This window comes from Pongo abelii, chromosome 3 (genome assembly GCF_028885655.2).
Source record: "Pongo abelii isolate AG06213 chromosome 3, NHGRI_mPonAbe1-v2.0_pri, whole genome shotgun sequence".
Lineage (NCBI taxonomy): Eukaryota > Metazoa > Chordata > Mammalia > Primates > Hominidae > Pongo > Pongo abelii.
The window spans coordinates 175,491,335-175,508,499 of record NC_071988.2 but is presented as its reverse complement, the minus strand read 5'-3'; the positions used below and the strand labels follow the sequence as shown (position 1 = coordinate 175,508,499).

Below are 17,165 nucleotides of genomic sequence, written 5' to 3'. Positions count from 1 at the left end.
AGAACCCCCCGCTGCACCCCCAAGCAGAGTCCACCCAAGCAAGCAACTTGTTAAGCTGGGCTTTCCAGCAGTTCTCAACTGCTGAGCAACTTCATTTTTTGAAAGCTCCCCAGATGGTTGTGATGCTCAGGAGGAGGAAAACCATAGCAGCCATTTCTTGCTCAACTCCTACCTTCTTAGAAGTCTCCCTTGTTCAGGAGTTCGAGACCAGCCTGACCAACATGGTGAAACCCCATCTCTACTGAAAATCTCTATTAACTGGATGTGGTGGTACACGTGCGCCTGTAATCCCAGCTACTCAGGAGGCTGAGGCAGAATTGCTTGAACCCAGGAGGCAGAGGTTGCAGTGAGCCAAGATCGCACCACTGCACTCCAGCCTGGGTGACAGAGCGAGACTCTGTCTCCAAAAAAAAAAAAAAAAAAAAAGACATCTCCCGTGTTCAGATTTAAAACATTCGGCATGCCTGACACACTTCTTGACTTTTGAAAGTTCTGACATATGGATTGCTTTGTTTTTACCACTGATTTATGAAGAGTTAAAAAAAAACAGAGCACCCAGATTTCATTAAAAAATTTATTTTCATATAAAAGTGCCAAAATATCCACCAATATCATAATCTATCTCAATAACCAGTTTACACTAGTAATCAAAACACAAGCCTCTTTATTCACATTGTTTAAAAATCCAATTATTTTCACACATTCCCACAGTAGCTCGAGTCTCTAGACAGTGGGAAACTGGCATTCCTATTTGCTGTGGTAGTCCATATGTCCAGGTTCATATAGGCGCGAAACGGGTTGAACCCCGGGTAGTATTCCTTGCACATGACCGCTTGGTTTTCCATGTGGGTCGAATGTTCCGTGGTGGGGTTGATGGGGCAGCAATTTTCATACACATCGCTTTGCGGGGCCCAGATGGAACCAAAAAGTCCAGACATTGGAGACAAGCTTCGGGTGCTTGTGAGGTAGGGCTGAAGTATAAACGAGGAAGGAAAAATAAGTTAAAAAAAAAAAAAGCCTTAGAAAGGTGAATACACGTCAGCGAATACTACAATAGTATCAAGTTACTTGGAAGTTATTAGACTACTCTCAGTTTAAATCTGGGTTGCTTTAACTCCATTTTTTCTCAAAGGGAGGATTGTGAAATCCTCATCTAATGGGATGAACTTATTTGCAACCCAGGGAAGAACCCACAGGCCAAATACCCTTTATCTGGAAAAAAACAAAAACAATCGTCAAGTCAAGCGGATGTGAAAGGAGAAGCTGTCGGGCTTCTGAGCAGGGAGGGTGTGCTCACAGGCAGGGAGCTCTGGGGCCCTGACCACCCACTGACCTTCTTGGGACTTTCATCTCGTATCAGTGAAGTAAAGATCAGTGAGTCCACATAAAGACAGCTGTGTCGCACAGAGGGCTGGCCCATGTTCAATTTTATCTACAAAGGACCATTGCTTGGTGTGTTTGGGGATGTTTTTTCATTTGGGGTGGCCAGAATGTCAATGTCTGCAAGATCCCCCCCATCTAATTATTACATGTCAGTTTCCTTCAGAGGGCGGCCAGCCCTGGCTTCTGTGATTTAAAAGAAGCAAGCCAGGCTTTGGCTGGTCCAAACCCAACGCTAAAGCTAGTTGAAACCAGGATTAAGGAAGCACTGGAAACAATTCAGAGCTGCCCAGGGGTTCACAGCACAGGATGGGCAACACTGACCGGAGAGCTGATGAAACTGGCATGTCCCCAGGCAGCAGGCATGTTGGGTGGGGTGTTCCAGGTAGACTGAGAGTTGTGATCAATAAAGTCTGTCTGAACATCTGCAGGGCAGGGGAAGCCATTGGCATAGTTCATGTTTTCTACAAAGAATGGGAGAATATCATCATAGGTAAACATTTTCATTGAGAACTGAATTCTCACTCTCAGGGAAAAAAGCTTTCAAGGCCTCACTATACTGACAAGTTACAGACATAAATACTTGGTCCGTGTGGACCAGGAGAGTTGTTGCAACATCATTCTCAAGATTAAAACTTTTTATCAGACACACAACCTGGGAAGCCCTCAGTGTGGAAAGTCTTCCTCCTGGCTTGTTTTTCTCTATTTGATCACTTGATGGGAATCTTTCTATTACACGAAATACATTAAAATACTACTAGAGATCTAAATAGTGTCAAGGTTCTTGCCAGTCTTTAAAATGTTTTTATTACCTGTCATGCCAACCTCAGCCACCTACACATATATCATATGGGCTGATACAGCAATCCAAAACCAAGGACTCCTTAGATATCATTAAGAACATAATGAACACAGACCCTCACAATCATAAGAACATTCCCAAAGCACCCCCTGTGGTTAGCATGGAGCAATGCATGTATCAAAATCTAGATAAGAATGATACATCCTTTCCCTGAAAGGGCGTTTCTAGTATAAGAAACCATGATCCAACAGTAGTGCACAATAGAGCATTTTCCAGTTGACCAGGGATATCCCATAGCTCTCATTTTTTTATTATTACAGATGCTTGAGCCCAAGCATCTGCAGTTTTCCACAATTTCCCCTCCAAGCTCCTTTCCTTCCTTCTGCAGCACCACCCAAGGGCAGAGAAGTAAAGGACATAATAGGAAGCAGGCCAATGTTTCTATTTCACATGGCACTTGACTGCCTAAAAAGAAAAGCAAGCAGCTAAAGCCCCGGCCTCCCAGTGGATAACCAACAATGTTACATCTACATCATGGATCCAAATGACCTGGTTCTACCTAACTGGAAGGACTAAATGGATTAGGGTTATTTTTGAAACCCCCAGACACCCAAAATTGAGGGCTTTTTGAGGGTCACATAAAATTATATATGGCATCAGTGCACAACTGGATCCACATGAAGCCATTCGGCAGTCTACTGCAAGCTCATTCTCAAAGTCTGCTCGCTGTTAAAAGGATTCTTCTTAGTCCACACACTTCCTGCTTTGACCTTCTAAGAATAAAAGAATGGCGTTGGGATTGTCTGAAGAGCCCTTACCTTCTGGAAAGGCATTGTAATCGTTCAATTCCAATGGACAGTATGCGCTGGAAAACTGGCCTTCGCATGTTGCACTCCAATCAATGAAACTGCCACAAAAAACAAGCAGTCTAATCAGAAACAGGATGTCAAGACATAAAGAAAATGGAAAACGATTTTACTGCCTAGCATCCTAATCACTGTGAATTCCCCAATTTCGGAAAATAAAAGATGTACTTTCTCAAGTCACGGAATAAAAGGCTTACTAAATGCTGATCACTAGTGACATGCCATCTGCAGGATGGACGGCTGGACTAGGAGCACACTTGTTTTTAACTATGCTTGTTAAGTCTAACTAGAGACAGAATAGAGAGCCGTGGCTTTATCAGCACTGTGAAAGAACAGCGGGAACACCTTTAAGTGTCTTTGTGCACATCTGAAGGACTTAAACATGTTTTATTAAAAATGTCCGCTCAGAGCAAGACCAGCATTCATCTTAGAGAAGTCATAACTATAAAGACTATACTTCATTATACTTTGATCCCTATTGCAACCTAGATTCTTGTTATAGAAATGAGATAGGAAATACTGTTCTAATAAGCTGAACCAAGAAAACCATCAAATGGATTCTGTGATTAAATATCTAACATTTTCTTAAGACTCCCTAATTGAATGACATATTAATGTCAAATAGCAAATTTGAAAAACTGCCATTGTGTAACTGTTTTTCAATACTCAAATTATTTGATCTTTTAAAACTTTAAATTTGGGCCAGGTGTAGTGGCTCATGCCTATAATACCAACACTTTGGGAGGTCAAGGCAGGAGGATAGCTTGAGACCAAGAGTTCAAGACCAGCCTAGGCAACAAAGCAAGATCTTGTCTCTACAAAAAAAATAAAAATAAAAATAAAAATTAGCCCAGCATGGTGGCACACACCTGTAGTCCCAGTTACTTGAGAGGCTGAGGCAGGAGAATCGCCTGAACCCAGGAGTTCAAGGCTGCAGTGAGCTATAATTGTACCACTGCGCTCCAGCCTAGGTGACAGAGCAAGACTCTGTCTCTAAAAAATAAACAAACAAACAAATAAATACAATGTTAAACGTGTTCAAGAATAATGCCACAGAAAAATGAACAGCTTTGCTCTGCTAGGAGTTAGGAATTGTGAGTTTTTTTTCAAATCTGCCTCTAATATATGAAAAAATCATCTTTTCAATTTTTTAAAAATAATGACACTATCACCAGCTTTATTTCTTTTATTTCATGTTTCTCTAAATGCCTGGTTTACTCCCAATGCAACTCTAAAAGGCAGAAGGAAACGTACAGCTAAAGTACACCAAGGAAGAAGCCTAGCCTTCATTTTTGTAAGGAAACCCTAAGAAACTGAACTCAAATTCCAACTGCAAGCCCTTAGACTAAGCAAGGCACCAATCAGAGAAGTGAAGCTGTACCTATTATGAACCGGGGCTGGCTCCTGAATCACACAAGGCACGCCGTTCTCCAGGGTGCAGTTTAAGCTGCTTGTCACACATACCGGCGGAGTGGGCCACAGGTCTGCAGGTGAGTAAAGACCTACGGAAGAGAACAAGGCCTGAGTCCACCCTATCCTCACCTAGCCCTCATCCTACCCTTCCTGCACCTGCCCTTCCCTCCAGAAAACACTCCCTGATGTCACCCACACATGCTAACTGACTCCTTTTGGGATATAATTTCAGGATATAATTCTGAAATACAGCATATTGTTTTGACCGTTTCTTCAGACAGTGTCCGATTGTCTCTTGACCTGGATGACAAGGTGAGACTCACATAAATATTTGAGGAACTACTTTCTGCAAGGCCCCATTAGAGATACTGAGGATACAGCAGTGAACAAGCTACATTCAAGTGAGCAAAGACAAACAACAAACAAAGTGTAGCACGGCAGATAATGTACGTGCCATGACGGCAAATACAGCATTTTTTTTTGCGGGGGCGGGGGGTGGAATGGTCTCACTCTGTCGCCCAGGCTGGAGTGCAGTGGTGGCATCCTGGCTCACTGCAACCTCTACCTCCCAGGTTCAAGTGATTCTCATGCCTCAGCCTCCTGCTTAACTGGGACTATAGGCACACACCACCATGCCCAGCTAATTTTTGTATTTTTAGTAGAGATAGGGTTTCACCATGTTGGCCAGGCTGGTCTCAAACTCCTGGCCTCAACTGATCCACCCGCCTCGGCCTCCCAAAGCGTTGGGATTACAGGCGTGAGCCACCACGCCTGGCCAAATACAATGATTTAAGATAGGATGATCAAAGGCCTCACTGAGAAAACAGCTCCTCAAAGACGTGATTGACGTGAGGAAGTGAGCCCAGTGGGTACAGGGAAGCACATTCCAGGCAGCAGAAACAGTACCACAAAAGCCCTGAAGCAAGGTGTGCCTGGGGAATTCAAACAGCAAGGATACCAGTGTAGCCAGGAAGGACAGGGAAAGCGGAAGAGTAGGGGATGAGGCTTTAGAGAGTGGATTGGGAGCAGAGAAGACAGAGCCCTGTGGGCCCCTTGAAGAATTTAGGCATTTACTTTGAAGCTACTGGAAGGTTTTGAGCAGAGTGACTTCTTGGACACAAATCTCTAGGCATCTCCCACTTCTGCCAGAGGCACTGGCAACCTTTCTCCGGGACTATCTTTTCATAGATGTTTGCTAAGCAAAAGCCTTGAAACATATAGTGTCTCTTTCTGGAGCAAAGGGCAGGCATGCTTGTTGCCTATCATAAAAGCTTTGGGGTCCCAAAGCTCAGGGTTCTTCTCCTGTAGCACAACCCACTGTGTGTGGCATCCATCTGGGCTGTCTGAGTCACCCCATATTAGATATGAGATATTCTGTGATTAAATATCGCCATGTGGCTCAGGGGAACTCATGCAAAGAGGCTGCTGCTCATGCAGTGGGCTTGCCCCAGCTATATTTCCGCTTTATGTGGAAAAATGGCAGCTACCCCTCTAGGGAAACTTTATTCCCCACTCTGCACCTGAAGTGAAGCTGCTGGCTCAGTGGGCCCTCAATTCCCAGGGGCTCCCTTAAATGCCTGGGCCTGGCTCACTGATGGCTGGGTCAGGCTGAAATCAGACAGCATCTACTGGGAGGCTGCAGCTGTCCCACCTCAGTGTTCACCATGCAGAACTGAAAAGGAACACAGCCATTTTCATCAGTGGGCAGAACCCAAAGTGGTTCTCACAGCTCTGGCTAATTCCGCCCTGATGAACCTTGCTAGGAGTAAACAACTTTTAGGCTATTGCCAATGGCTTAGGTGCTTGGTCTGCCACTTGCGAAGCAACAGATGGGCAGATTAAAGACATTGTTCTCCAGGGCTCTGAAATGTGAAAATGGATCTTGGCTTCCGAATAAACCTTACAGCCACTCAAGATAGAGGTCCTTGGTAAGGGTATGTTCTCCACTGAGACCAGCTGGAATCAAGATACTGATCAGGTCTGCACCACCCAGGCTGCCACTGTTGTTGCCGGGGTGCATCATTGCCCCAGACATGGCAACACTTCCAGCATCACACAACGGGCACACAGTAGGCTTCCTGGAAGGATAACTGGTTCATGCACATCCTACGGGCAGTAATCACTAGGAGGGAGCTACCCAGTTAGAAGCGGCTGGTATGGAATTTGCTGATATTAGCTGAAGTGATCGAAGACAGCACCTGGTCCCTGGAAGGCATTTGGATCAGCCTCAACTCACTGGCCGTGGTTGTTACAGATGACAGAATGGTTCCAGATGTTCTCTTTGCAGGCCAAGGTGCAGTCCATGCAATCACTAACACATCCTGCTGTACCTGGAGTAAAGCCTCTGGCCAAGTGGAGAGATCAATACAGAAACTTAAAGAGAAAGCTATCTGCCTCTCTAAGGTAGACCCTGATGGTCTGTGGGATTTGTTCAGCTGGTTGGGTCTGAGACTCTAGGGCATTGGCTGAGGTCAATACTGCAAAGTGGCCTCATCCTGTTGCGTAGGCTCCTGTGGACAGCTGCTGTTAATAAATGTATGAGACAGACAAAGCAGATTTGGTTCCACCTTCCCTAGGTCTGATTAAGAATTGCTTATGGAATGATGTACGCATGTGAAAATCTACCAGAAGCCAAGGCTACATAGAAATAAGGGGTGTGTATGTTGTGAGACAATTCTCGCTGGGTCTTTCAGGTTTCTGTGCTTCTTACGAGAAGCAGCACTGGCTCCTTTATTCTAAACTATCTTTCCCAGGGCATTTGTTATGCAAAGTCTCAGAAGGAAGAGTGTCTCCCTTTGGGGCAAGGCACAAGTTTGCTTCAAGTCCAACACAATAGAGTGAATGTCTCCTGCATATACATTTGGGAGTTGTCTGGGTCAAAGAGAGACTCAGACCTTTGAAAGTGGATGAGATCACCAAGAAAGTGTGCACAGACAGAGAAGAGCACAGCACCAAGGCCTGCTCTCTGGAGGGCTCCAGGGTAATGAGGTGGGGAGATGGGGGAGAAGCTGGGTCAGGAACCTAAGGTCTACCAGCCAGAACAGAACGTCCAGTGTCTGTCACAGGTGAATATGGAGACTGAAAAGACTTAATCAAGCATTCAGCAATGTGCAAATCACCAGGGACCCCGACAGCACGGTTTCAAAAGAGCGATGGTGGCAAAAGCCAGATTACAGGGGTTTCCAGGGAGGAGAGGAATCTGAATGGGCAACTCACATAATTCTTCTAAGGAGTCTCCTAACGACAGGGGCAGAGAAACAGAGCAGCCACTGAAGAAGGCAGTCAAGAGAGAGCTTTGGCTATTGTTGAATTTTTAATGACAGGAAGTATTACAGTAGATTTGTGTGCTGATGAGAATGACCCATTAGAGAAAAACTGATGATGCAGAAGGGAAATCTGCAGTAATACCCTTGGAGAGAAGGGCTGCACTGACCATTTTTCAGGCTGCAACAGGAGAGAGGCAGAGAATGGCATGACATGGTGGGCTGGTGGAGAGGGCAGTGGGAGCTTGCTGAAGGCCTCTAACCACTTCTCTCTCTTCCAGTAAAGCAAGAAGCAAGATCAAGTAAAAGAACGAGGCAGGAGGCATTGGAACTGTGGTGACAGAGGGGCAGGGCGGGAGGACACAGGCACTATGTGAAGTGGGTGGTGGAGAATCCACAGAGGCAGCTGGCATGGGGAATGCTGCTCTCCAGCTTCACTTGCCTGCACAGGAGCAGGTAGGGCACTAGGCAAAACCATGGCTGGGGCTTTGCAATAAAGCAATAAAGGGAGAGGAGTCGAGGAAATGACTGTAACAATGGATCAGGCCATTTCAGCTGGGCAAGAAGGAAAACACGGCTGTGAGGGAGGTGAGGGAGTACAAAGGTGATGGGCCCACGGCTTTGCAGGCAACAGACTGCAGACAAGATGTACTCTCTGTCAGTGGGGCCAAGGTAAAGCACTTGAAGTACACACACAAACCTGGGTTAGAACACCAAACCGCACGTAAATCTCCAACTGCCAGCAAAGCAGAATGGCACATGCTGAAGGGTAGATGCTCTGACAGTTTTTATTCTTCCACACCATTAAAATCCTACCTTTCTCTCACAGAAAAGAAAGGCAGTACCATCTAAACCGCCCCCACATCTTGCCTTTGCAAACTATGGATTATTTAATTTTAGATTTTTTTAATTGAAAACACTTATTTTACTGGACTAGTCACTAAATTCGCTATTTCTGTTGATAACTGGACAAGTCCAAAATTTATCCAAGGACCAACATAAAGTATTTCACTTTCAAGGGTTAAAATTCTCCAATGTGCAGAGCAGCTTTTAAATCCAGTGTTAAATTCTATGACCAAAAGCAAGTATGTGTATTAAAGACACAGAGAATAAAAATCAGGTTTATCCTGCCACAATTCCTGACCCACGTTAGGCAAGAAAGAAGCCCTAGAATCAAACAGGAAACAAAAGACAAAGAGAGGCAGAAGAGGAGGAAAAGAGAAGAAAAATGAAGGAGGACTGGAGTTCACCTCCCATCAGAGCCCCCAGGCAGGAGATGTTTCCTTCCCACCCATTCCTATTTCCATGCACCCAGGCAACTGCCTTTCCCGCAGGCAGAAGGTCTCAGCACTGATGCCTGAGCAAGGCGGGTCCCCAAGGCTGCTGAGGCTGAATTAATAGGCTTCTAAGACAAAGTGAGTTGGGGAGGAAGGGAAGCAGGCCAGGGAAAGTGGTAAGCAGGTGAGGTGCTGCACCCTCAGCCTAGGCACACTCCCCAATCAGCCTCCTTCCCTTGGGCCACGCATCTACCTTCTGTACTTTTCTGTCATCTCTGACTAGGGAAGGTGAACTAAATGCATCAGGAGTCTGCTGTGAGGGGCCTGGGATTATTCCAGGATATAGGGCATCTGTGCCTCAGCTGTAGGGATGGGGCTCAGTATTGATGCACAAGGTCAGCTGGGGCCCCGATGATGCCCGTCCACAGAGTAGATGCCTTCCTGATGTACGAACGTGTGGCTTGGAGAAGGGGCTGGTGGGGAAATGGCACTGTCCCACCCTGCCTGCTCTGTCTTCTCAAACTCATCAGCCAGGAATACAGATAGCACAGAACCCTTGGCTGATGTCTGCAGCAAAAGGAATGCATCTCACCTTTATCTTCTTCAACACCTGTGGGCCCGGCAGGAAGGCTGGGACAGGAAGGCTCTGCGTATTGTGGGAGACTATTCACGGTCCTGTGGGGCAGAGGGCAAAGGAGGAACGACTCATTTTTTCTGCACGAGGGAATACTGATATTGTATAACCACGTCTGATTGAGTTTTCAGTCAAATGAAGTCTTACCCAAGAAACATACAGATATAAAGGATGTAAAGTTACACAGCCAGAAAAGAATTGAGGAATATTAAATTCCCAAATCTAGCAAAGACTTGTCATAACCAACAACAAAAAAAATTAACTAACATAACTATGAGGTAACCTGTGGTTTTTAAATCTACCCGTCAGGTAGATTTTCAGACAGGTAGCCACCTGTCTGTATTTCCAGGTAGTTCACCTTCCCTAGTCAGAGATGACAGAAAAGTACAGAAGGTAGATGCGTGGCCCAAGGGAAGGAGGCTGATTGGGGAGTGTGCCTAGGCTAGCAGTTAGCAGCAATTCTTAATCCTTTGCTGACAACCTACCCCCAATAAACCCATGAAGAGCTTTCCTGTGCACTAGTCAAGTTACCTTCCTCACAAACTCACCCACTTAACTGCATCCTCTGTCCTCTTACCAAGAGGGAGGCACCTAAGAAACCAAGTTCATTTCTCACACTGAACTCTCCTCCTTCTTACCCACCTTCCTCTTCTCTCACTCAATAAAACGTACTTGTTTATTTTGTCCAGTGCTGCAGAAATCATCATAGGGCAGAACTGGAAACACGTATCTACCAGGTTCTTGCAAAATTTCCTCAATTATCAATGCTCAGTTTTATTTCAAGGCCTAGCAAAGGGTAAATGATTCCCATCTTTATAATAACTACTGCTTCCTCCTTCTACATTCAGAAATAAGGTGTTCTCTTCTGAGACAGGATCTCGCTCTGCTACCCAGGCTAGAGTGTAGTGGTGTAATCATAGCTCACTGCAGCCCCAATCTCCTGGGATCAAGTGATCCTCCCACCTTAGCCTCAGCGAGTAGCTGGAAATACAGGCGTGCGCCACTACGCCTAATTTAAAAAGAAAAAAAGAAATTCTTTTTAGAGATGGGGTTTCATTTTGTTACCCAGACTGGTCTTGAACTCCTGGACTCAAGAGATCCTCCCACCCTGGCCTCCCAAAGTGCTAGGATTACAGGTGTGAACCACCACGGCTGGCTTCAGAAATTAGGTATTTTCTAACGTGGCTACCTGTCTGAAAAAATTAGCGATACCTGAGCCTCTCCCACATGAACCATGTTTACTTGCACCACTCCTGAATTATTAATAAAATCAGATTTTACTTTCCTGCATCTTTAAAAAGTTTTCATATTTTAACCTGCAGAACCAAGTACAAAGAAGAAACACATTAATTGGTAGAAAAAGCAGTACACGAAACATACTGTAAAAGCTGGAAAATAAAAAACTTACATGGGATTGCAGATGTTATGAGAAAGATTCAAGGAGATGGGAGCTTCAGAAGGAAAATCATTTTGTGAAACACTGTCTCCTGCATTAAAAGAAACACATTATCACAAGTTTTAAAAAGTACACGTCAACTGTATATTCAGTATTAAAATGCATAGGTTATTAATATCATTAACGCATGACTGATTTTTCACTTTAAACCGATATTCTCACATTTAATTTTTAAACATTAAACATGAATCTTGCAATTATACTACAATTATGAACATTTAGGTATATTTCTTTACAATCTCTTTTTGTTGTTGTTGTTTTGTTTTTTTTTTTGAGACAGAGTCTCACTCTGTCGCCCAGGCTGGAGTGCAATGGTGCGATCTCGGCTCACTGCAACTTCCACCTCCCGGGTTCAACCGATCCTCCTGCCTCAGCCTCCTGAGTAGCTGGGATTACAGGCGTGCACCACCATGCCTGGCTAATTTTTGTATTTTTAGTAGAGATGGGGTTTCGCCATGTTGGCCAGGGTGGTCTTGAACTCCTGACCTCAGGTGATCCACCCACCTCGGCCTCCCAAAGTTCTTTACAATCTCCTTTATGTGTGTGTATATGTATAAAATTGGAATCATATTTCACATATACATTGTCTTTTGTTTTTTTATGCCATTTATTACACTGGGGACATTTTCCTGCTATTATATAACCTTCGAACACAACTTAAAGACTGCATGCTATGCTACTGTACAGCAATACCATTAATAATTTTCATCACTCTACTAATGTTAGCCTTTCCCTCAAGCAAAAGACACACCTGTAGTTTTTCTTAACTAATGTACCCCCTTTTTTTTTTGTCGAGACAGAGTCTCGCTTTGTCACCCAGGCTGGAGTGCAGTGGCGATCTCGGCTCACTGCACTCTCCGCCTCCTGCCTCAGCCTCCCAGTGGCTGTAACTACAGGCACTCGTCACCACGCCCAGCTGAGTTTTGAATTTTTAGTAGAGATGTGGTTTTGCTATGTTGGCCAGCTGGTCTGGAACTCCTGACCTCAAGTGATCTGTCTGCTTCGGCCTCCCAAAGTGCTGGGATTGCAGGTGTGAGCCACCGCGCCCGGCCTCCATTTTTAAAATCCCACACTGGAATCATCAGGCAAACCTTCAGTCTTCTGTAGTAGACGCACATGCACAGAACGTATCAGTGCTGTGAACATTTTATGGGGGGCCATTAAGACAACAATGTCTAAAAAGGCTGAGCGAGACAAGACAGGGAAAACTGAAAACGTGGAGAACTGCTGAGTGGAATCGCATACATGCGGGCACTTCCTCTAGGTTTTCACGGCTGCTACTGTACTAGTCTCTCAGACAAGACTTTCTTTTAAGGTCTCACTGCTGGTGGGAGAGAGAAGAAATAGTAACAGCTTGCAGGCTGCTGAAGGAAATTCTCTATGGCTTGTGTTCATCGCGTAGAACAGCCCATGAGGAGAATAGGAGATGAGGTGGGCAGTGCACTGGGAACTGGGGGAAGAAGCCCCGGGTTCAAGACTGAGCTACTGACTGCATGGTGTCAAAGGATCCAGGCATCCTCTCTGAGGCTGAGTCTTCAGATGACAGTGAGAACAGGGACACCTGCCCTGCCCTTCTCATGGGGCGTGTGGGCACCCGTGAGCATGCTTGACAAATGCAAGGCGCCATACAAACAGGAACCGCACAATCTCACCACCCTTTCTTTTTACTAAAGTTAAAAGTTTACTATGTTGAAAACAACAGTTAAAAGGAATGGAACTACATCTTCATATAGATGTAAAGGTAAAAATAACAATGCTGAGTAGGCCGGGCGCAGTGGCTCACGCCTGTAATCCCAGCACTTTGGGAGGCCAAGGCGGGCAGATCACTTGAGGCCAGGAGTTAGAGACCAGCCTGGGCAACATGATGAAACCCCGTCTCTACTAACAATACAAAAATTAGACGGGTGTTGTGGCACATGCCTGTAACCCCAGCTACTCGGGAGGCTGAGGCACGAGAATCGCTTAAAACCGAGAGGCGGAGGTTGCAGTGAGCCGAGATCCCACCACTGCACTCCAGCCTGGGCGATAGAGCAACTCCCTCTCAAAAAAAAAAAATAAATAATTAAAAAAAAAAAACAAAACCTGAGTGAAAAGAGCAAGACGCAGAAGGCTACACTGAAGTATGATTTCATTTATGTAAGTTAAAGACTAACAGTCAATATTTTGTTGATGGACATATGAATGTAAAATTTAAAATGGACTAAAAGCACCCAGACCAAATTCATGACAGTAAACAGTGATTCTCTTGGGAAGGGAGAAGCGAACAGATGATTTAAAAAAAAAAAAGCAAATATGGCAAAATTAAGAGTTGTTAGTTCTGGGTAACTGACACACAGATGCTTCTTTGACCTCTCCTACATCATAACTTTCTCAAACTTTCTCAAAAATAAGGGACAGCCAATGTTCACAGCAGCATTATTCGAACAAACCAAAAGGTGAAAGTTATCATCCAAGTGTCTGTACATACAATGGAGTATTACCTGGCAATAAAAGGGAAGGAAATGCTGACACATGCTACAATGTTTTTGAACATTGAAGACATTATGTTAACTGAAATGATCCAGTTACAAAAAGAAAACCATACTGTGTGAATCCACTTATATAAGATACCCAGAGTAGGCAAATTTATAGACACAGAAAGTAGAAGAGGGGTGAGCAGGGGATACAGGGAGGGAGCAATGCAGAGTTATTGTTTCATGGGTACAGAGTTTCAGTTTTGCAAGATAAAAAATTCTGGAGATGGACAGTTGTGATGGCTGCGCAATGTGATGCATTTAGTGCCATAGAAGTCCACACCTAAGAAACATCACAATGGCAAATGCTGTGTCATTAAGAATGTACAGATGACAAACTAAATGCAGAAGCTCTCTGAACTATTTCCAAGACAGACACTAATAAACAATGATGATGATTGTGACAAGGATGGAGGGGAAGGAGGAGGGAGGAAAGAAAAAGAAAGTGAGTGAAGTCCAAAGCAAAGGTCAAGGCCACTGTCCCATCTGTCCTCTGCACTCCTGAAGGCAGATCGAGACTGTGTGGACTGGGTACGTGGGAGGGCAGAGGGAAGGGCCACTGAGAGTGCCTGGGGCTCTGCTCAGGACTCACCGGCCGGCAGGAAGCGCTGGGCGTCCACCATGGGCTTCTTATCCCCGTCAGAGCTGCTGGTGCTGCTCCAGCTCCCCCAGCTGCCCCGGCTGGCACGCACGCTGCCAGAGGAGCTCCCACAGTCGGAGCTGGAATCAGAGCAGAACTTGTCCGCACATTTCTTCTCAGGCTTCTGGTAGTAACCCTCTGGAGGAAGAGTGAGAGGAGTCATGTTTCCCTGAAGCAACTGTCAGCCTCATGCATTTCTAATAGAAGGAGAGAGGTGACAGGAGGAGGAGGGCAGGTTCACCTTCAGCTACCTCTGCTCATCTGGCAAGAAAGGAGGAGTTCGTGGAAACTAATGGTTGCACTTTGAGAAATAATAGGGATGGGCTGTCTACTCTGCCTACGGCAGGAGCAATCAGGGGCTAAAAGGGCCAACACCAACTATATAAGCATGATCTAATAATGATTCTAGAAATAACAAATAACTTATATCAAGAAGACTGAGGCTACTCTATTGCACCAGAGATTCATAGGTGATTTTCCCCCTCTCTTTTAATAAGATATCTACTAAGAGTTTCAAAATATTGATATGTGGATGGGAAGACTCTTCAGTAAGACCAAAAGCAACAAACGTGTGTCAAGGGAATGACAAAGAGAGGGTGGAGATAGAAACCAGCTAAGTGTGCTGGGGCATGGGGCATGTGTCTGGATAAAGTGGGTGTTGGCTGGGAGGGTTGCAACCCCCACCACCCCATATCCCACATGTACTGCCCTAGCCCCCACTATCCTGTACCAGACCCTGGACTCAGCACTGGGTGTCCCTCTACCTACCACTCCCAGGGACACTGCCCAGCAGGCCTTGGGTGGGGCAGCAGCCTGGCTCTGCAGAACTGCTGGACTCAGGTATGGGGGTAGCACTATCTCACTTGGTTACTCCCCACTTTCACCAAAGGGAACCTGTCTGCAGCAAGCAAGCATCGTTCCTTCAGCAATACGCCTGAGGACAGTTACGACTGGCCAGACTGGAGGGCTGGGGGGCTGGTGGGCAGCACTAGAGGCCTACTGAGACTCAACTGAATCTTAGTTTTCTGGTCTCACCCTGAAAGTTTTCCACTGGGGCTTTAGTTATTAGCTAAGTTGCCTGTAGAGATAAAATCATTGAGGTGTCATTTCTCTTATTAGATACTTCGTTGAGGAAACAAAAATTCCCACAGAAGCACCATTTGTAGCTCAGTATCATTACATACCTGCCTCTCTCTGGGCAGCAGGTAAACTGCTTACAATTTCGGCATCTGCTTTACAAACCTCCCTAGTGCTTTCCTGTATACACCAGCTTCTTACATTGATGTCACTGCTCAGCTCAGACCTCTCAAAGTCACTGCACACAAGCTTTAGGTCACTCTGTTCAGGAGGCCTGGAAAAGCCACACACACAAAAAAAACCACATCTGTATTTTATCATGTACACATGCAGACCTCCTTTCCAAGAGACTTATTAGAGGTGAAAATATGAATCTGGGACAATAGGAGTCCTTCTCTCTTTGGGTCTGGTGGAAGAGTATGATGAGCAGAAATGGATACCAATAAGAAAAAGATTTTGTCAGGGAAATTAAGTGTCTCAAAGAAGCAAGGTTTCCAAGGCAGAGTGCCACACTGCCTGGGTTCGAATTCTGGATCTGTCCCTTACCAGCCAGCTTGTCAAACTACATATTGTCTGGGTACCTCACTTCCTGCAGCTGTAAGAACCTACCTTCTGCAGGACTGAAGCAAGGGTGACCTGAGGGGTAACTATTCTGTTTAATTATTATGACCCCAGATAGCGCAGGTGGGTCAGTGGCTGAACAGGGAACAGCAGAGGCCTGCCTGTGACCCGCGGTTTTCTCTAGTTCCTGCTCCACAAATGCCCCTGCCTCTCATAAGCAGAATGAAGGTCTCCACACGGAGGGATGGCTTATGCTTTCCCCCTAAAAACTACCAAATCTGTTAGCATTTTATAAAGGAAAGATACAAAATGGTCACTTTAAGGTATTTTTAACAAAATAAAAACATAATGGGAAAATGTTAATTTTACAAATGTATTTTAATCTTAAGATATAAACATCTACACTCTCATATTATCGGTATCTAGTATCACCGAAATAAGTTTAAAAGTTAATAGCCAAATGCAAAATTATAAAGTGAAAAATAGATCAAAATATTAGAGATAGTAAGAATTACGCACCTTGAGACTGGAGCAACACCCCTTTTCTTGTTCTTTCTACATGTTCGACTTTTACTCCAATTTAAATTTTGTAAATTTCCTTCTCTTTTCTCCTGAAGCTTTTTCTTCCTATAAGGATCTTCTTGCTAAAGAAGAGAAAGTAAATGTTCAATGGTTTAAACTAAATATGAATAAAAACATGTTTAAACATTTGAAGACCAGCTCCATCTGAATTCAGAATGTCCCAGTGCTGTTGAAAACTGAAAAGTATGTTTCTCAGCCTCTAGTTTGTTTTCATTTCCCCTCTTGCTCTACTTCCCTCAAGCTCCACAGAAAAAGAAGAAAAAAGAATTGTTGCCTATAAAATTCCTAAGAGGCTAAAAAGGAAAAACATCTGCTAGCAATTTATGACCAGCTTGCTGTTAACTTTGCAGCAATAAATCCTCCAACCTTCACCTGTTAATTTGCTATGTGCAACTCACATAAATTACTGTACTATGAAGAAAAATTAGGTAAAAACTCGACTTAGGATCAAGTTGTGTCTTTACGTTTTTGTTTATAGACGAACTTTAGGAGAGCAGCCAAATCTCTACAGAATGCTCCAAACTAGTGTGAGCTTCTTGGGTAAATAAGCAAGAATATGCTTGATGTTTTAAAAATGTGGTTCTGAAAAGCATCAGCATGAGATGCATAAACATTATATATATATGTATTAAATAAGTATAGTTTCCTCAATTGGAGCCTTTTCCTCTTTTCAATGTCAGGCATGGTCTATTAACAGACCC

The 17,165-nt window shown here is 44.6% G+C and overlaps 1 protein-coding gene across 3 annotated transcripts in view; it reads right to left on the bottom strand.

The window, feature by feature from the left end:
• Positions 1-560: 560 nt before the first annotated feature.
• Positions 561-17,165, bottom strand: part of TMEM131L (transmembrane 131 like) — a 169,552-nt gene continuing 152,947 nt past the window's right edge. For all 3 annotated transcript variants that reach the window (XM_009240384.4, XM_002815223.5, XM_054554579.2), the window contains 9 exons: positions 16,402-16,526; positions 15,429-15,595; positions 14,197-14,382; positions 11,044-11,122; positions 9,594-9,676; positions 4,430-4,550; positions 3,001-3,089; positions 1,705-1,844; positions 561-971 (listed from right to left, as the gene is read on the bottom strand). In XM_009240384.4, coding sequence (XP_009238659.3) covers positions 696-971; positions 1,705-1,844; positions 3,001-3,089; positions 4,430-4,550; positions 9,594-9,676; positions 11,044-11,122; positions 14,197-14,382; positions 15,429-15,595; positions 16,402-16,526 — 1,266 coding nt within the window. In that variant the 3' untranslated portion in view covers positions 561-695. The remainder of the gene's footprint in view (positions 972-1,704; positions 1,845-3,000; positions 3,090-4,429; positions 4,551-9,593; positions 9,677-11,043; positions 11,123-14,196; positions 14,383-15,428; positions 15,596-16,401; positions 16,527-17,165) is intronic.